The sequence below is a fragment of the Aulonocara sp. 'chitande type north' Nkhata Bay genome, linkage group LG15, assembly GCF_057382095.1.
Source record: "Aulonocara sp. 'chitande type north' Nkhata Bay isolate Kocher_YH1m ecotype deep benthic linkage group LG15, A_spYH_male_GT1.1, whole genome shotgun sequence".
Classification (NCBI taxonomy): domain Eukaryota; kingdom Metazoa; phylum Chordata; class Actinopteri; order Cichliformes; family Cichlidae; genus Aulonocara; species Aulonocara sp. 'chitande type north' Nkhata Bay.
Window position 1 is genome coordinate 26,549,710 of NC_141358.1, and position 21,381 is coordinate 26,571,090.

The following is a 21,381-nucleotide window of genomic DNA, read 5'->3' on the forward strand; positions in this document are numbered from 1 at the left end:
TAATGTGCTTCTCGTTTTTCTTTTATATAAAATGTTATAAATAAATCAGTTATAATCAAGTGGAGTGAGTGGAAAGACACAACACATTTACACGTGAAAAAATAATTAATTGTTTAATTTTTCTTTTGAAAAAAACTGAACACGGGTCTCACAGACCCGAACACCATACAAGGGTTAAACATTTTATGGCTTTGTTTCCTCTGTAATGAAAAATTGGAGTGTTGCGATAAAGTTTACTGCCGTAAATGTGATGACAAAACAAAACCGAGAAAAGAAGTTGTCTATAATCTGTCCAAAGGATAAACAAAGCTCTGTGCGTGCAGCTTTAGCAGGGCCGTGGGTGGGAGGCTTCTGCAGCAGCTTCAGTCCATGAATAAGATTAACTTTCACTGTTTTGTCAAGGCAGTGATTTTCTGAATTTTCAGTGATTTTCCCCTTATTCTGCCTCAGACCAAAGACATGCACAGTAGCACATTAGCTTCACTGCTGAGTCTGAAGCAGATAAAGTGGTGACATGGAGCAACCATTCACCAACCATTCAGAGACTTGAATGGTTGGTGAGGCTAGAAATTTTCTCTACATTTCTCATTTCATTTCCATATTTCTCCTTAAGAGAGTCAGACTCTGCAGCACCCGTCCTACTGAGCATACATGTGTACACTCAACCACTTATCCACATCAGGGTCATGTGAGGTGGTCAGAGCAAAAGGCAGAGTTCCCCCAGAACAGCTCCTCAGCCTTAGTCACATCCACTGCAACAAGTCTTTAATTAATGCCTGGTTCACCTTTCAATTCAATTCAATTCAATTCAATTCAATTCAGTTTTATTTATACAGCGCCAAAATCACAACAACACACAAGACACTTTATATTGTAAGGTAGACCCTACAAAAATACGTACAGAGAAAAACTCAACAATCATATGACCCCCTATGAGCAAGCACTTTGGCAACAGTGGTAAGGAAAAACTCCCTTTAAACAGGAAGAAAATTCCAGCAGAACCAGGCTCTGGGAGCGGCAGCCATCTGCCGCGACCAGTTGCTGTGAGAGAAGGAAGACAGAATAAAAGACATACTGTGGAAGAGAGCTAGAGATTAATAACAGTATGATTCAGTGCATAGACGTCTATTAACACATAGTGAGAGAAGAAAAAACACACAGTGTATCATTGGAATCCCCCGGCAGCCTACACGTATTGCAGCATAACTAAGGGAGGATTCAGGGTCACCTGGTCCAGCCCTAATGATTCAGCAAAAAGGAAAGTTTGAAGCCTAATCTTGAAAGTAGAGATAGTGTCTGTGTCCTGAATACAAACTGGAAGCTGGTTCCACAGAAGAGGGGCCTGAAAACTGAAGGCTCTCCCTCCCATTCTACTTTTAAATTCTCTAGAAACAACAAGTGTGATGGTACTACAAGGTCATTAAGATAAAATGGGGCCTGATTATTTGAGCTTTAATACTAATACTACATTTCTTTAACTCTGTGAAGAGACAAGTGAGTAACAAAGGTTCCCTGAAACAGCCATGTCGGGTTGACTTGAATGTCTTTTCTAGTCCAGTTGTTCATATTTTTTAAAATGGCTGGCCTCAAATAAGAAGTAGGCGTGCAGCTCCCTTCACAATTGGTAGCAATTAACTTCATTTTAGTTCAGTATGCACAAGTAACGAGTAACCGCTTAGATGTGGTGGAGCTAATGAGAAAGCACACCTTTCCTAAAGAAGGGTTGTTTCTGCTCAGTTTCCTCTCCGTGTTTCAAAAGAGCTTTTTTTAACCCTTTAACACCAACTCAACAGAGAGTCTGAAATCATGGTCGGACCTTTATCTGCCCACAGCTGCTTAACTCCTCACAGCCTGCTCCCGTTTGTGTGTTGACATTTCATCCTCAACTGTTTCTAGAAATGAGACGCAGTTATAATAATAATAACTCAATTTACCCCTGTTCAAAATAATGAGATGAAAAGATTTAAAGGTAAAAATGTGGAAGATAGTGTAGAAATCTTAGAATAAAATAATAATAAAATGGAAAAAGTAGTCTGGTTTGAGCTTTACTATATGTATTTACAGCATCATCCCTTTTGATAAAGTGCAATTATGCTGTTCAGTGTTTCCCTGAATTGGTTACTGCACTGTAAGCTGTTTCATGTCATGCCAGTAAGTCACACTCCAAATTAATTGGTGTAGAAAAAGACAAGTCACCAAAATAGCTTCCAGAGGTTAGCCAAAAACGGCTCCAGTGGTGGTGGGACCGTCTCAGACTGTTAGCTCACTCTAAATATAGCCATGTGGTAAAATGCAATCTTCCTGCTTTCACTATAAAGACGCTTTAAAGAGCACTGCCAGCACCCGCTGTCACTAATGATGCCACTAAAGAGCGTTGGGGAGTCCCGAGTGCATTTCCTTTTTCTTCACACACAGCGTCATTTAAAATATGTAACCTTGCTAACATGTACGCGACAGAGTGAACAACATGTTTTATTCTTGCAAATAACCACATCTGTAGACCTAAACAAAATTATCCATTTGAGAACAGCGCTTGAAGGTTCACACTGTCGGTAGGAGAGCAACAGACAGAAGATCAGAACAAGCTGAAATAATGTTGGGTTTTTTTCTACTCGTGTTGTATTGTTTAAAGAGAAAATATCGAGTAACACCAGTGTAACCTTTAAAGGACATCCTTTGGCTCCCTGCTATTTTACACCAGAAGAAAACAGAAATCTCGGAGTACTTGAAGCACAAAGGCTGTTTTTAAAGTCAGATTTTCACCTTCGCAAGTGTTCAAACAAACAGTGAAGTCAGTGAGGAGTTTCCCTCTCAGTTACAGATGGATGTGTCTGATCATCCAAAAAGGCAGTGATCCAAACTAAAGAGAGAGACGCCAGGATCAGAACCACCTTCAGTGAACTCAAACAAACGCAATTTATTTAACATCTGCTCATTTTTGGACTCATTTATTTGACAGCAAGACAACAGAAAACATATTATTATTTTGGCACTGTCACTGACAATATGAGCCAATAATTAACTGTCAAACTCAGTGCCTGCCGGCATGACATGCTGTCAGGGATGGCGTGGTCATATTTTAATGGGAGGACACAGTGTGAGATATGAGTTGTGCTGCTGAATAGACTTTATTCAAAAGTTTTAAAAAAGTCCAAATGTAACGTGTTATCAGCCGCCCCTCCACACGCGTGACCTGTAGGCATATACCGCGGAGAAAACAGAAAATTGTGCTATGGGAATGATTTGGTTTGATGTAGACACCAAATGAGTAAAACATAATCGTTTGGTGAAAGTTTCAGGGATTGATGTTTGTGTCACATCTGGCGAGGCAGACGGTGAGGCGTGGGGAGACTGGGGACCCAAATGCAGGCAAATGGAAATAAGGGTGGAATGATAACAAAAAATGAGCCTTTATTGTCAGCTGTACAAATCCTAAAGAACTGAGGGAGCTATAAATACTGAAACAGAAACCAACAAACTAGCAGTGATAAATCATGATGAAATCAAAGATTAACAATAACACAAAACACTGGGTCACCGACCCAGGACCGTGACAGTTTGAAGCCCAAAGTTTTGTCCACACCAGCCTCCTATCCACTCGAACATCACATTATATCCTTCTTTGCTTCTGTCGTGATCTCGGCACAACACAACAGGCCAGATGCACAACATCTGAATGAGAGGATATTTGTTTTTATATTTCTTCCTGTTAAATCACTCTCAGTACCTCCAGTATCATAAAGGATTTATCTTCCTCCAGGTCTAATGCTGCAAGAACTCTGGTCGTGTAGCTTCGTGTAGACAAGAAGAAAGTAAAGGTTCACTCTCAGTCATTTCCAGTGTTGGGACTAACGCGTTATTAAGTAACGCGTTACAGTAACTACGTTATTATTGTGGTAACGAGCACGGTAACTAGTTATTATGCCAAAACCGGGAACGCGTTACTCGTTACTGGGATTTAGATAGGCTCGTTATCTGTTACTTCGTGTGGTGGCTATCGCAGAGCTTCCACAGATTCAATAACATTAACAAGTGGTGGAGGCCAGCAGGTGGATGAAGGAAAAGGGAGGCAAGAGGAGAGACCCGAAGCGGCCGCTGGGCCGAGTGTCAGGTGAACTGAACACAAGAAGTTATAACCTGCAGTCCATCTGGGTCAGATATGAACCAAGTTTAGGTGGAGTTTATTTTCGTTATGCTGACTTTTTCGTACTGGGTGCTAGCTAGCATGACGGAGTTTCTATACAGCTGGGTGGGTGCTATGTTACTGATGTTGAACTTTATTTTGTTCATAAGGTTAATTATTAGAGTTGCCAACCATTCCGTAAAAAACAGAATCGTCTCGTATTCAGAGAAAATATTACGCGTTTCTTATTGAGGTGAAAAGGAACAGTTTGTCCCGGACACAAAGCTGAAGTTATTCTGTGTCTCTGCTGCACAGCTGCCTCTTCTCCTCTCATCCTCTCACCCTCCCTCTCCTGTTTCTACTTCAATCATGAAACTGATCAATGATCAGCTGATTGGCTTTTCTCTCTTGTTTATTTATCACCCACTTTGCGCCAGAAAGAGGAAACCAGCCGATGTCGCGGTAAACAATGGCAGCACTTTTAAGCTTGATCAGCTGTTGTTAGAATTTATTTAATATTAATTTCTAGTATCAGCTGATGTTGGCTGGAGCCACAGCTGTAAAGCTGCTGGTCATGATATCAGTTTGGTTATCTGGTGAGAAGGAAACATGAAGATGAAAGCAGGAGATGTCCTTACTGAATCACCAGAGCTGTGATGGAGAAACATGTTTACCTTTTAGTTAACATGAATGAGTTGAAGGGAAGTTATGAACTGTTTCTGAGAGAGAAATAACACCAGGATCCTTTTCTAAGTAGCTGACAGCTGGTAACTGTGCAGGGGCGGGTCTAGCAAAGTGTTGCCAGGGGTCCATGTAGGGCATTAAAAGGGAAAGGGGGGCACAAGGAAATACTTTCTTATTCTCATTTAAAATGTCTCACTTTTTAAAAAATAATTATCTTACAACAAACAATTGATAGATTAATGCATATATACCATCAGAACAGTGTACATCACTGTCACAACAGTGTTTATTTTCATTCAAAGGCTTTATGATTTTTCCTATAATGGTGGGCCAGTCTCTAGTCAAAATGCCCGGGACGATTTTTTTGTCCCAGTCCAGCCCTGTATGCAGCTCATCTGCAGTCTGGTGTTACCTACATCTTCCTATTCAGAAGGCAGAATTTCCGAGTTCTGAGTACAATCGAAAGCACCACGACTGCAGTTTGTGTTGGATGTAAAAAGCAGGCTAGGATAGAATCAGGCGTGGGATTTCTCTCGTGGAAATGTGCACATTATCTTTTCCTTTAATTGGTAGGTGGCACAGTGCACTGTGGCAAGTAAGCAAGCTAGAAGACTAGCAATCTTGCTGGGTATCTAGTTACGGAAGCAACACATTAAGAGAATTCTGAGTAAAACCAAAGTTACTTTCCCTAGTAACTAGTTACTCTGAAAGTAACGAGTAACTTGAAGTAACTGAGTTACTTTTGATAGAAGTAACTAGTAATGTAACTAAGTTACTAATTTAAGGTAACTTACCCAACACTGGTCATTTCCTAGCTTCACATTTGGCTGTAGAAAACGTGCTCGTCATGAATCTGATCGTTCTTCAGATGCATCTATGAGACTGAACTTGGAAACAGTTTGGCAAAAGGCCAGGACAGTCTTGGCCCATCTTAATGCCTGGACCCAAACGCAGACTGAGGACCAGTGTTGGTCAAGTTACTTGAAAAAGGTAATCAGTAACTAATTACTTGCCCCAAAAAGTAATCCCATTACTTTACTGATTACTTATTTTCAAAAGTAATTAATCACTTAGTTACTTAAAAAAAAAAAGAAAAAAAAAAAAAAAAAAAAAAAAAAAAAAACACGATTTACAACCTGAATAGGTGATAAAGCGAAACAAAAACACCGAAGCACAAGAAAGCCCCAAAACAAAACACGAGTCCAAAAAAGAACAGTTCAGGGGGCCGACAGCACAGGAGGCCAAACAGTTCAGGGGGCCGGCCGCGCGGAAGGCAGCGGCGGCGACGAAGGAGACGACGGAGCAGTTCAGGGGGCCGGCCAAGCGGAAGGCAGCGGCGGCGCTCCAGTGTCAAGCGTACTGGCTGAGGCCCGGTGGGCACAGGACCAGACGGGGCCGGACCAGGCGATGGCGGGGCCGGACCAGGCGATGGCGGGGCTGAAGACACGGAGGCTGGGCCAGGCGAGGCTGAAGACACGGAGGCTGGGCCAGGCGAGGATGATGATGGAGCTGCAGCAGGCGAGGATGATGATGGAGCTGCAGCAGGCGGCTGGACGGGCTCCTCGGGCCCCCCAGCCGACGAGGCAGGAAACAAAGGCCGGAGCGGCCCCTCGGACCCTCCAGCGGAGACACGAGGCGAAGGCCGGAGCGGCCCCTCGGACCCTCCAGCGGAGACAGGAGACGAAGGCCAGACGGGCCCCCCGGACCCTCCAGCGGAAACAGAAGACGAAGGCCGGAGCGGTCCCTCGGACCCTCCAGCGGAAACAGAAGACGAAGGCCGGAGCGGTCCCTCGGACCCTCCAGCGGAGACACGAGATGAAGGCTGGACGGGCCCCTTGGACCCTCCAGCAGAAGCCATCACAAAGCCAGCAGGCATGGAGTCCTCTGGCAGACACGAAGGCAATGGGTGCTGTGCTGAGCACTGGCCCTGCTCAGACAGCACTGACACGGAGTTGTTCTCTGAGGGCTGCTCAATCTTCAGGGGTCCAGAATCAGCTGGGGACCGAGACCTAGCCTCTGGGGAAGCCCTGGAGTGCAGAACAGTGCCTGAAGCAGCTAAAGCGCGAGAAACTCCCTGACTGGACCTTAAATTTTCTCCCTGCAAAAAGTGAATGTGTGAGACCGCTATTACTGGAGCCAGAGCTACGGGTAGCGGGGGCACTGGAGCTACTGGGGCCTGCGCTACAGGCGGCACTGGAGCTACTGGAGACACAGGTGACACTGGTGTACTGGGGAGGATGCAGCGAGGATGCAGTTTCTCTCTTAAGGGAGGATCGAATGATTTAGTGATCAATCTTGATGGGAAAGGATGCTGATGCTGAGAATACCAGGCAGCGAGGGCTTCCAGGAGGGCAGCTGACCCTTCCTTGCCTGGACCGCCCATGCCAAACAGTTCGAAGCAAATCCTAGCCCTAAGAGCTGTTATTAGTTGTTTTAATCTGTTAATGTCCAAAAAACCAGCTGTGCAGAGGGTGGACGACAAAAAGTTGTCAAAAAAAGACCACCTGAATGAGTCTCTTGGGGGTGTCCTCAGCGTGGATTACGCCCCGGCAGTAATTCCACAACTGCGCGAGATACTGAGACCGTGAGTCCGCAGGATCCATTTGATGGTTGCGTCGTTCTGTCATGGTTGGCTGTGTGGCAGGCGGGCAAGCAGGAGTGGTGGATCCAAAATGCAGGACTCAGACACAGAAGTTCAACTTAAAGCACAGCTTTATTGCTGGGAAAACCTCTTACTAAACTAAACTCACCAAAAGACAAACAAAAACGCTGGTGGACTAAAACACTGAAGCAGAAATACTGAACTGGAGCTAGAGCTGGAAACAAAACACTGGTAACACAGAGGCAAAACACACACAGCTTGTTGAGGGTACGACGCAACACTGACTCAGAGAAACACAGGGTCTAAATACACTGGGAAGTAACGAGGAGAATGAGACACAGAAGGAGAGCACAGCTGGGGGAAATTAGAACTGACGAGACAAGCAAAGCAGGACACATTCACATAAGACACGGACCTTCAAAGTAAAACAGGAAGGATCACACAGAGACGCGAACTTGACACAGTGGAGACAGCAACTAAGAAACACAGAGACATAAACCATAAGGCAGAGGACTCTAAGAACCGAGAGACACAGAGGGGAACTCAAACATGCAGACACAGACTTACAGAACAGAGGGGACACAGAGAAACGAGAAGGGCAAGGGATCGAAACTAGAAACCATAGAATAACTCACACCAAGTACAATAATACAAAAATCACAAAGAACTAAAACGCTGGGTCAGGAGACCCAGGACCCTGACAGATAGATCTTTCAGCCCAATTCTACTTTTTCTACATAATCCATCATACAAAATGTAATCAAATGGAAAAGTCTCTTTTTAAAACTTGTTTTATTAGTTTTAATCTTTTAACTTTATGCATCAAGCAAAAATTTAATTATATGCAACATTCTCTAACTGGAAGAAATTTGTTTAATATTTAAACCTATTTTCTGCACATTCCAGCACATAAAATATTTTTTTTGTGTGTGTTTACACTCACTCTTTCAAATAGATGCAAGTAAAACACAGCAGAAAATAAATAAAGTCAAAGACTAGCTGATAGGTTTGTAGCTTGAACCTATTCGCTGGAACGTTGAAGACAATTTAATTACACAGCAATCAAGACACGAAGTAGGCAAAGTTCTTCATGTTTCTCGTGCACGGGAGAGAACCGGACAAAAGCCGTTCCTTCGCTTGACCCCAGGTTACATGAATATGCATAGGTTCATTAACATATGACGTCTACATACAAACAAAGAGTACCTTGCCTGTGTGTGTGTGTGTGTGTGGGGGGGGGGGGTGTCAGAGCGTGGCCCCATAGACAACTTCCCTTAACCTGCTGGTCTGGAAAATCCAACAGTTCATCTATATGTAAAAAAGCACTTAGTCTAAAACTGACATAGCTACGTTAATCCTACCGTAAACCAATAAAACAAGGTACGACCTCTTCCCATGCTCCCAGGATGTAGGTGTGCATTCCTGGAATGCACACCAAGCCTTTGCAGATCACACATCCTATCACTACACAATTGATTATACACCTCTAAGCATATATGGTTAAATATTTCTAAGCATAAATGACAATCAACAATACAAAACCTAACACTAGCGGTCCTTTTGCTCTATTTTCACCTGTAAAGAAGGAGTAGGGTAAGCGGAGGTTTACCCTGGTGCAGGTGTGCCGCGGCGGTCAGTGGAAGAATCCGCGAGTTTCTCTGTGAATTTCCCATTACGTCGTAGCGCACTCGGTGCTTGCTTGGAAGTTTAGGGGGTTTTTTTCACTGTAAAAAGAAGTTTTCTTCCCACGCACAACGGACACTAATGTTTTTGTCACTTTTTATGGAATCAAACTTAAAGTAAGGTCAGTACTTCCACGCTTTAAACGCTGCACGCTCATACTCTCTTCCGCACTCGATATATGATCCATTGTTGATCTGCACGCAGCTGTTGTCACGAACGTCACACTCGCTTACGTCACTGTCATGAGACATTCTAGCAAAAAAATCACGGTTTTAGTAATGCAGTAATGCAGCGTTCCTACGGGAAAGTAACGGTAATCTAATTACCGTTTTTGCAATAGTAATCCCTTACTTTACTTGTTACTTGAAAAAGTAATCAGATTACAGTAACGCGTTACAAGTAACGCGTTACTGCCCATCTCTGCTGAGGACACAGTAATTTTTTTTTTTCAAACAAGGAAAATCTTTATTGAGACATAGCACCAGTCCAAGAAGACAGCAGAAAGCAAAGTTCATAAATATAAATAAGTAACACGGGATGAAAACAGGAAGACGGATAACAGACGTCACAGCAAAGATGAAGAGCAAATCAACACAAGTGTAGACGAAGCAGTGAGGCAGGGGACCAATAAAGACTGAACGCAATATACACAAGACAGAACTGTACCAAAATAAAACAGGAAGTGGAACAGGAACACATTAAACACACCAGACTGAAACACTATTGGAATACAGAAAGGTGAAAATCAGAAGATATTTAATAATGAAGAGAAGACCAAAACACACCAAACACTTTCATTGCAGATGGGCCATGAAACGCTGATGCTGTGTGTCTCAACAGATTTCAGCCAATCTGCATTTTACTTCCTACGCCTGAAGACAAACATCTCTTTCCACTCCTCATATTTTAGGGCTGACTTGTTATTTCAGTTCCACACATGTGAGTGATTGGAACTAAAACAGAGGGAAACATAACAAAGACAGTCTCTCTGGTTCATCCATCATTGCTGCTTATTCTTATTGCACACGATGAATTGAACAGGGTAAAAACAAATACCTTCCCTTATAGATCTATGCTTCACTTACAGATGTCTTGATGCATGCTTGATCATCCAGGTAAGTAAATCTCCAAAAGTTGATTCTGTCCATCTGGACGTAACGTTTACTCCCAGTAGTTGGAGAACAAAAAGATTGTAGATAATTGGGACTCACGGACTTCTGGAGAGTCAGAGGCTTTCTAAACCTCATTAAGTATTACAAGAAAGTAAAATCTGGTTTTCTTAACAATAAAAGACTCCAGACAGATTAATTCATGTACCAAAACACTGAGCCCATGTGTTCAATGTACAAAAAAATGCACTAATTTGTAAATTATTTAAAACCTGTGTTTAATAAGAACAGTAAAAAAAAATAATGTTTTTTTTAAATCAAACGTTGAAACTGAGAAAATTAACTTTTTTGATCATCTTTTTGTGATGAGATCTGGAAATACAAACTTCATATGTAAGCACATGTTGTTCCGCCAACTCTAAATGTCCTCCAGATTTATAATGCAGGAAGAATTAGTTATCAGACAAGAAGCTGTTTGGTGTCTGTTCAAGAAAAAGTATCTTCTGTAACAAATGACAGCCACAGAAGCAGAGCCTGCGATATGCAAATAAATAAAAGTGCAATGAAACTTTCTATTGTTTTAATCTTGATTCTTTTCCCTCCATACGTTTGTACTAAACTAAGTAAGTTAAACAGTTATCATTGATGTTTTTTAAACACCTGAAAGTCTAACAATTTCATTAAATCAGTTTTAAGCACAGGTTAACTGAAATTGTTCAGAGATTGAGTAATAAAGTATTTGGTGGTTAGACTCCAAGCTGAAGTGATGTAGGGCAGAGACAGCTGGTGATGATGCAGAAGATGGAAGATGGAAACGTGGCTGAGACTGTCTGAAAGTCAGGAGTAAGGTGAAGATGCTGTGCATGAGGGAAAGTCTGAAAGAGAAATAAAGAAAGTCACAATAACAAAGTAGGAGTGAGAGGATTAGAGGTTGGGTATGGAGACTGGGTGCTTGTTTTAGAGACATGATGACAGAAATTACAGTTAAATCGCTTAATTCACTTTTCAATTCGATTTATTCATATAGCATCATATCACAGCCTCAAGGGGCTTTATATTGAAAGGTAAAGAGCCTACAATGCCACACACAAAACCCCAATAATCACATGACTCCCTATGAGCAAGAACTTTGGCGACAGTAGGAAAGGAAAACTCCCTTCTAACAGGAAGAAACCTCCAGCAGAACCAGACTCAGGGAGGGGTGGCCATCTGCCATGACTGGTTACGTGTGAGGGGAGAAAGACAAGACAAAGACATGCTGTGGGAAATGGAGCAGCAGAAATAAGCCAAACACTCAGGAATGCTCTGTGAGCAAACACTGCAATCAAGAGTGAAGTGTTGCGTTATTGCAGGTTTTTCAGTGTTTGGACCCTACTACTAATATCAAAAAATACATATACTATTATATAAGAGTTATATAAGAAAACCTTCGACCTGCACTACATTATCTGCCAATAGGGAATCTATATGATCGATAGCCAGGAATAAATACAGCCTTAAGTAGAAAAGAAGAGTTCAGCAGGTATGCAGAACAGTGGAGCCATAACTCATATCGCAGCAGTTCAACAGTTCAGGTCACTCAGATTTATTCATCCTTGTAACTTAAGAAAGGAGCTCAGTAACCCTTTGACACATAAGGAAAGAAAAAAATGAGCAAATGCAGCCAACGGACTCATAAAAACAACATGAAGGTCAATAAGCAGTAAAGAGGAAAGTCAATGATATTTTAGAAATGAGTAGACAGGAGTGCTCATGGAGGAGGCGAGAAGCAGTGGAAAGCTGGGAGATGAAAGGGTAACATAGAGCAACGAGAGCCAGATGTGTCGCCATTTAATTAAGGAAAAGGAAAAAGGGGAAGCCATTCAGGTCTCCAGTCAGGATAATTCAGACTGAAATGTAAATCCAAATCTTTGTAATATTAAGACACAGAGAATGTTTTTTACCATCAGTGAAGGTTTATTTTCGGATGCGCCCGCTTGTTTTGAGATAAGTGTTTTGCTGGTGAGCCACCGGCATCTGCTTGCTGTTCCTCCAGTGGTCTAGTTAATTCTGCCACTAATCCAGCAGCAGAGCCTCCTCAAACCTGCTGCCTAGCCGAAGTCCGTCTTGGCGGTCTCGCTGGCACCAGACGGATGAGCAGCGGGCTGAATCACTGCAGGAAAACTAACTCCTGCGGCTGTTTGCAGAGACGCTACTTAAATAGCGAGATGCGTGGAACATAATAAGGGGCACTAACATGGACATAATTGGAAAATAAACGCCCTCAGTCATTCGAAGTCATGTTTGTGGTCTGGCTGTAATACAGGTCTGAAAGTCAGTTAAATGAAACTCTGGTTGAGAGTACATTTTTGGAAGTAACTGATGGATTGCTGGGAAATATGTTCCAAACGTTTAACATGCCCAGGGAATACTAACGAATAGCAAACTAGCAGCAGAGACGAGGATTTTGATTGCGGGTCTGAAGCAGGGACTCACTTCTGACCGCAGAGCATCAATGTGCATGCTGTAGCCCAGACCTTCCCAAAGTGCGGGGCCCGTCCCCTAGGGAGGGCGCAGAGCCATGGCAGGGGGGGCGCAGTATGAAAAGGAAAAAAACAAAACGCTTGGACGCTACACGGGCGCCCACAGAAACGCAAAGCAGGAGATGAAGCATAGCTGAATATGTTTCCAAACCAACTTCATTCTAAGCCAAAGACTAGAAAATATGGTGAAGCATATCTGCCCTTTGGTTTCACCTGCACAAGTGCCGAGGTAGGTCTCCCCTGCAGAATTGGTTTTCCCTTCTTGAGAGCAGCGCTGGGCTCTTCAAATCACGGACAAACAGGATCCCACATTCTTGATTTTTAGTTCACAAACACTTGTTGTAATGACTAACTACTCCTGACATTTTGGAGACGTTAGCTCTTTATACAGTAAAGTTACAGCGAGATAAAAATAATATCAGGCTGATCCTGCCACAATTTGTTCCCTGTTCAAATCATGGACAAACAGTATCCCACAGCTGTTTAAACCCATTTTGCACAGAGAGGCATTTTTTTGAAAAATGTATTGATAGCAATGTTGAAAATTATTACACAGAAGAAAAAAAAAACAACTACATGTAAAATAAGAAGCTTCTGCCTTTGTAAATGGAGGGACAGTAACTGCTTGTAAAACCTGAAGACAGTCAGATTAACAGAATTCCATCTGCCATTCTGCAATTCATCTCATGTAAACAATAACATGGCGCACAGCCTGACGTGAAAAGAGGCACATACCTTTGACGTTGCCAGACAAACCCTGTATTCCTCATCCGCAAAAAAGGAGTTTTAAAAATCCTCCATTTTCGGTGATTCGAAACGCCGTTTACGTGTGGATGAAACGGCTGCGTTTTCAAAAATACCCGTGTAGGTGCGGACAGCGTAAAAGAGTTAGTAGTTTATTTTATTACTACCTGTCATTTATTGCAGTTTACCAGTTTACTTGTATTTACTTAATTGTTTACTAAATGTTTGAGGTGTGAAATAAACCGCAATGGAGCAAAATATGGGTGTGTGTGGTTGGAGGATGTGTTAATGCGCAAACGTTTTTTGTGTAAAACGAAGGGGGGCCCAGCAAAAAAAGTTTGGGAACCACTGCTGTAGCCGAATGCTCCCTGGTTTATCTGTTTGAATTATTTATCAGTGGTTACTGATCTCTACAGGTTGCTTACATGAAGCTCTGGCTGATGGTCTGTGAACGTTGCCTGATAGCTTAACCTCAAAAAGGATTGAACTGTTAAAGATTAAGATAGCTATTCATACTCTTGGCTGAACTAGAAGGGGGGTTTGTCATCTTTCCGACGTCTGTGGGTTGTTGTTAGTTCCACAAAGGAGATATATCTCTCTTAACTCCGTGTGCCATTTTATTTTGATCCAGAAAGTTAAAAATATACACTGTTTCGCAAAAAGTCTGGCCCAAATCTAAACACCAAACATAAATTTCTTCAGCGAAATTGTGTTTCTTCATTCTTCATTTTTCTAGCAGACATATTTCTGGCATCTCTCGACAGACAAAATCCTCAGTAGTGTTTCAGCAAATTGTAAATGAAGCAGTCTCAGAGGGGACTACACTCTCGCTCCCCCTCCCAGCCCTGATTTTAGACCAGCAGGGGGAGCACCCTGTGATGTGAGATTCTGGCCAATCACAGGTCGTTTCAGACCAGGCCAGGTGGGCATTAGAAAATCTGACAAAAGGAAAGCAGGGCTAGGTTGGGCTTGCCCACTTGTACGTGGTTTAGTTTTATAATGTTGTATTGAGTTTCAGATATAAACTCAGTGTGCTGTGTTGAGAATCATTACCATTGTGCTCTGCAGCCTCTGTATGTGATGATCTCACCTGTGTGCCTTATTAGTGTAGCATAGGTCATCTTCTTCTTTGTCTGAGCTGCAGAATAAAACTCCACACAAGCAAACACATATCTGAGCGCAGTGGCCGTCCTAGCCTGTTTGGCGCCCTGGCCGAACACTTCCTCTGGCTATGCCTTTACCCCTAGTCTTAAGTGTATATTATTTTCTTACTCTTCTTATATACATTGTTTGTTTACTTGCACTGCTGTAACTGGAGCCTCGTCGTCTCGTCTCTCTGTATGTAGCGGAGATGACAATAAAGTTTACTTTGATTTCAGCAGCGAGCAGGCGCACCGAGGGCTCTAGCGCTCACTATATAGAATTTCGAAAAACCATCGGTGCAAATTATATGTCTGTATCATAATGTCTGGTGTTTTCGTGTTTGTTGTTTTTTTGTTTGTTTGTTTTATTTTGCGGGTTGGTTATTAGATGCTGCTCCAGCCAGCCAGAGAATCCCCCGCCGCCCCGCCCTCTCCTCCCTGTGCCGCAAGCAGCAGGCGCACCTCGCAAACGGAGGGCGCCCTTACTCACAGCAAATGGGCGATAGAAAACCGATCGGTGTCTATGCCATTCCCAATATGCGCTGGCATGACGTCGGAGCGGCATGAGTACGAGTAATTTTTCTTTTTTTTTTTTCCCGTGATGCCGCCCCCCACCATGCTGCCGCCCCGGGCAACCGCCGTGTCCGCTACTGTCTGAGTGACTGACACTTGAATATGTTATTACATTTGATCAAATTGCTCACCTTTAAAATATTAGCACACGAGTTAATGGTACATCTGTATAAAAACTGCTGACTTATTTATTTAACTGTTTGTGGTTTTTGCTTAATTCCTTTATTGTACACGAGTTAGCAGTTGCACAGTAAAAACAATGGCTGAAACAAGTTTTTAAGGAAGTTACATGCGCACATATTTGATCGGATTTCAGGGTTGTGGAGAGATATATCAGTTTCAATGTGTATTTAAAAAAAAGCAGCATTGTTGTGTCTTTGGCCATAAATGTGGTGCAGATGCTTGATGTTTGTTTCAGTGATAGATAATTATGAACAGCTGAACTCTGGAGCAGTGTACCAACAGCTGTCTGCATGTGTTCCACAGAGGGAGTGAGAGTCATTTTTTCAGGGCCTGAGTAAGGTAACAAGTGCAAAAAAAATTAAGCCGAGCCACACAGCCAGCTTTCACCTGGAAGAGTGAGGTCTTAATCCACGAAACTATAAAATTGAGCTACTTTTAGCACAAGGTCAGAACACCCACAGCATCACATCATGTCTGCCTTCCACGACTTCATTTATCACATTACCTTGCAGATTTATCCTCCGACCGCTTGGAAGGGCATCATCAGAAGTTTTGAAACTACTGTGAAATGCCAACAGTATTGACAGAGAGCGTGTCATAGCATAATGTTCATTATAAAAGTGATATAAAAGGTGCGACTTCCAGAGATTTTGTACAATTATGTCTAATGTTCATGTTTATTGAAAGAAAAAACTGACAGAGGTGTGCTCACTGTCATGTATGCACAGAGTTCACACTCACATGCCACATGCCAGTAAGAGCAAAGGTTTGAGACGAACAGTAAATAATCTGAAGACACATCAGTGCAAACAAACAGAACTAAAGGGCAGCATCCTTTAAGCCAAAGTGTGAAAGCACTATGGCTCTTATATATCAGCACCATGCTCACAGATAAATATAGCTGCAATCAGAAAAGTGCCCAAAAATGACAATGATAACAATAATAACCTTTCTTAAATAACAGAGAGTAAATAATACACTGAGAAAGCTGGAGTCACCGACTGAGATCGCTCACCAAAGACGACGGATGACCTCTTTCTTACTCTTCTCACCTGTGACCTTGCTCAACGACCGCACAGGATGATCTGCTCCCAACACATCTGGAAATGTCAGCCACCATCATCACCGTCCTCAGTCATCATGTTAGTTTAGTGGTGAACTAAGTGAATATCATAATTTGTTGAGCTTGATACCTGTCACTAGTGTGGACAAACTCTCTAACTCAGTTTAGCTTCACCTGCAACAGCTGCAACAGTAAAAATACTCTTACACACTTCAAATCAAAACAAACTGACGCTAAGTATCGGTAAGATTTGGAAACACAGTCTTACTTTGGTTGTGATGCTAAAGCTTAACAACTGCCATCTCTTCAAGAGGCCATACCAGGATGGATTTGTTATAATGGCTGTGATATTCTCTACAAACATACCAGCAGTCCAAAACGCAAAGCAGAATCCATGTGACTATACAGACTTGGAGCTTTCAGTGTCCAGTCTATACTATATGTGTTCTTCAGTGTGACATTTATTTGGATTTGATTCGGCTCAAAATCAAAATGCTGATAAGTTCCATGAAAGTCTGACTGAACATTGTCGCCTGTGGATTTCTGCCGTGCTGCCTGGAGAGCAGTGTAAACGGCATGTTTATTACTGCGGTCATCCAAAGGCTCTGATTAGCTTTAACTACTCTGCCTACAGACTGGGATTTATTACAAGCACCAGTGCATGAAACCCTGTTCAACCTCTCTTCTAAAAATTCCCTTAAATCTAAACAAGGAAATCTGTAAGCAGGTCCTTCCTGCAGGACAGCAGAACTTGCCTCCTGTGTCAGACCTATCTGTTGCACATTTGAAGGTGCAGATGTATATGGAACCAGAACTTTTATTAGGAGTTTGTTTACTCAGTCTTATGGGAAGATTGTGGGCACATCATCAGTTCCTCCCTCTGAACAGAAAACACCAAAATATGTCAGAAATGCCATCAGGCAGTGATTTAACTTGAAGCCAGTGTGGCTGCTGGCGTGATCATGCTCCGCTGCGAGTGTGTTTAATGCATGTTTGCAGTGCCTCCATCATATCTGACAGTGAATATCTGACTCTGACTCTTCCAGCCAGCTGGTGCCTTACGGGTTCGGATCGGTGCGAGTGAGGAGGGAGTTGAGCCGCTGCCGCTGCACGGATTCAGAGGATGCTGAGTGCATGAAGTTCTGCAGCGTCCAGGAGAAACCAAAGTAAGCACATGTGACACACACACTATTGAAGACACATTGTGGACTGAGAACACTCAGAGACGTGTCCTCTCTTTGTCCTCAGAGCTGAGAACGCTCCTGTGAAGAGGAAGAAGGACAAACAGCTGAGAGGATACAAGACTGCATTCTGGGAAAAGAGGAGCAGACCTGCACTCAGACAGACCTGAGGAAGAGGAGGCCAACCAGTGACACCAGCCCCTCTGGATGAAAGTCCTTGATTTATGAATGAGAACAAATGGACTCGGCATGGACATGTACAGTGTGTGTTTGTGTAAATGTAACAACAGTGAAGCGTTAGGACAGGAGCGCTGATCACTTACAAGCTCATCTTTCTAACATTTAGCTGGCATCCTGCCCTGCTCAGATTCTTTAGAGCTGAGGGAGTTGACTTTTCTGTTACCTGATGATTACAGCTTATTTATAGCACAGAAAGATGGAGCACATCTCCATCCAGGCTGGACCAGAAACCGCTCCAGACCGGCCAGTGTGTGTAAACCTCACATCTCTGAAATCGTCCAAAGTTTAGAGTTTTTCCAAATGAGTTTCAAATATGTCGTCCACAGAAGCTACATAGGGTTGCTACCTCTGTGAAGGAGGTTATGGGTCATCTAAAGTAGATTCATTTGGTTGGTTTTTTTAACAGTCAAATACGATCATAAAGCAAAACCCCGAGGCCAGTAGAAGAGATAACTTCAATTTCAGGTCAATTTTAACACAATGAAATCACGTCAGAACAAAGTCGTCATTTCATTCGATCAAACTGAACTAAGTGGTGAATTTTTATTATTTAGAGAAAGACTTGATGAGCACAACAAATCTGATCAACCGTGAGTGTGTCGACCTCAGCAATCCACGACGCAAAAAATGAGTTCATGAGCTTGTTTCCATGGATACAATGGTGATAAATTCTAAACTACTTGCAGTTACTCGTACAACCACAAGACGTCTGTGTTAGCAGTTCCTGTTTTTGCAGCTTTCAGCTTGAACAATAGCTGTGGATTAAAAGCTTTCGGACAAAAACACCATATTCACAGTGTTATGACTCTGAGTTACAGCTTCAGTGGTTTAATCAAAAAGTCAAATGTTTTAATCTGTATAAACTTTATTTAATCTACAAATTTTTAATCTAAAAATATAAAGACTCAGATATAAAATTACAATTTTATTCTTGAAATATGTCAGAACTTCAGCAAAACAGTAAAATGCTTTGACTCTTCTTGTAAAAATGCTAACTTATTCTTAAATATGTCACAACTTAGCATCACTTTATAATATTCAGACTTTTATCTTAAAACAAAGCAGCATATTTTAGCTTTAATCCTGAGCTCCTGGATTTGTCGGAGTCTTCCTCGTGGCCTCGTGTTGTTCTCAGAGTTTCTCTCTGATTACGAATGAGCTGTTATGAACATCATGAAGTGTAAAATGTGAAGTGTTTTCATGTATTATTATAATTTTAGTTCAGCACACAGAGTGGCCAGTTTGTTCTAACAGGAAACGATGTGTCTGACTTTGAAGCTTTGAACTTCAGCTATAGAGTCTGCTTTCTAATCAGTTAAATATGCGAACAGCTCTGTTTTTCTTTTTGTGTAATGTGGTTATAAAGTATAAAATGAACAGTTTTTCTTTAATATTTTGGAGTTGTGAGATTTTGGTATAGAGTGAGGTCACTGCCGTGCTCTATCAGGTAATAAAAGTGAAGCTGAGCAGGTGCGAAAACAATGATAGACTGTTCAGATTACAAACATTATTATTATATATTTATTATTAACATTCTGTACATTCACCTTTAAAATAAAGGTGAATGTACAGAATGAGAAACATCATATGATTATTTCCCCGTTTGCAGCGAGGCCAACTGTGAAAGCAAAGAAATAAATAAATAAATGAAATCTGTGTACGTGGAGGATGTGGGACAGATTCAGTCCTCTAAATGGAAGTCACCACCATTTCCATTCAACTGAGTGTCTGTGTTCTTGTGTTACTCTATTTTTTCTTAAAATAGAGCAAAGGTCATCATACTTGCCCAGGTCTAACAAACTAACGTTGGGAGTTTGACTCATTGACTTGCACCGTTGTTCTTCACTGTGGGGATTCAGGCTGGGCAGGTGTTCTGGTCGACCCACAGAGATTCAAATATGAATATAATCTGCCAACATCTTTTACTTCACTCCCGTTTTTGTGGTTGGTCGTGGCAGCGGCACCCCAAATGAAATCACCACAGCCTGTTTGGGTGAGGGAATGATGCAGCCTGGTTCTCCCAGAGGTCACTTCCTGTTTAAGGAAGTTTCTTCTCTCCACTCTCAGAAAGTGCTGCTCACTGTTGGCTCTCTCTGAGGCTGTAATGCCTGTGATTTTAAAATACAAAAACAGTAGATACTTCATGGTACCTACACCTATCAAGTATTTGAAAATTCATGGCAGTAAATACTCAGTACATAGAAACATGCATATTGTAACATATTGTAGTGATATTGCACAGTGGTGGACTCACTCGAGTTGAAATGTTAGAGTTTTCGATATGAATGCCTGAATGTGAATAATAACCTATATCTTTATACTTTTGTAGACTCTCTTTGTCCTTTATTTCATGTGATTGCATGAAACCACACTGCAGTACTTATTCCTCCATCATGTTAAAGAAAACCTGAGAAGTGATGCAAACACATTTGGCTGTAAAAGAGAAATGTTTACCCTTTATGATGCTCTTCTATACACATGAAGAACAATGAATAATCATTTAAACACACATGTCTCTGTAAGCTGCAGCTGTGTATGACAGGCAGTGACCTGTCATACACCTGAGGACCTGTGAGTTCAGCTAATGGTCAGGTTTGTCAGGCGTTGTGTGGAGGCGAGGAAGAAGGAACCCAAACGCAGGACTCGCAGGTAGGTGAAGACTGGTGAAGGTTTATTATAAGGAGTGGGTGAACAGAACAGAGGTAGAAAATGGCTGGCTGGCTGGACGACTGACTGAAAGACTGAATGGCTGGCTGGCTGAACGCAGGGGGAAACGACAACATAACATCAATGACACGACAAGGGCTGAAGGGAAGAGAGGGCTTAAATGTCAAAGGAGCTTGCAAAGAAAAGCGTCTGGACTTCTTTAAGTTGCTTGAAGACGTTTCACCTCTCATCCAAGAAGCTTCTTCAGTTCTAAGGTCAAATGGCGGAGAGTCCCAGATATAAACCTAGTGGGAGTGACCCCCCACAGAGGGACAAAAGGACCCCCTGATGATCCTCTAATCGCCTGAGCCAAGGTGTGAAACTGGGTGTGGGTCCCAATCAGCCAGAGTTTCGGGTGTGTTCATTGTGAAACCTGGCCCCACCTTATCATGCGAATTCCTGAGGTCAGATGGCCCAGGATGTGAGTGGGCGTTAAGGCGTCTGGGAAGGGATCTCAAAACTGGATTATAGATGGCAGAGAGTTGGTGTCGTAAAACCACCGCCTCTGTTCAAAGATGGTCGCTCACAGTGGACATAGATGGCTTCTTTCACTCCTCTTTCAAACCATCTGTCCTCTCTGTCCAAAATGTGAACATTGGCATCCTCGAAAGAGTGTCCTTTATCCTTAAGAAAGACGCAGATGGACAGCTGAGTCTTGTCCTGTGGAGGTGGCTCTTCTGTGTTGTGCCATGCGCTTGTGAAGTGGCTGTTTGGTCTCTCCAATGTAGAGGTCTGAGCATTCCTCGCTGCACTGTACAGCATACACCACATTGTTAAGTTTGTGTTTTGGCGTTTTGTCTTTCGGGTGAACCAGTTTTTGTCTGAG

General features: G+C 42.4%; 2 protein-coding genes across 2 annotated transcripts in view; one reads left to right on the plus strand and one right to left on the minus strand.

The window, feature by feature from the left end:
- The window catches only part of LOC147313221 (endothelin-2), a 38,013-nt gene extending 17,861 nt beyond the window's left edge, over positions 1–20,152 (plus strand). Inside the window, exons 3-4 of the mRNA XM_086265247.1 lie at positions 17,475–17,594; positions 17,677–20,152. Coding sequence (XP_086121373.1) covers positions 17,475–17,594; positions 17,677–17,779 — 223 coding nt within the window. The 3' untranslated portion in view covers positions 17,780–20,152. The remainder of the gene's footprint in view (positions 1–17,474; positions 17,595–17,676) is intronic.
- Positions 3,535–7,190, minus strand: LOC147313222 (uncharacterized). The gene is made up of 3 exons (XM_086264368.1): positions 7,135–7,190; positions 6,168–6,834; positions 3,535–3,672 (listed from the first exon to the last, which is right to left on the minus strand). The coding sequence occupies exons 1-3, from the start codon at positions 7,188–7,190 to the stop codon at positions 3,535–3,537; spliced, it is 861 nt and encodes a 286-aa protein (XP_086120494.1).
- Positions 20,153–21,381: the final 1,229 nt, after the last annotated feature.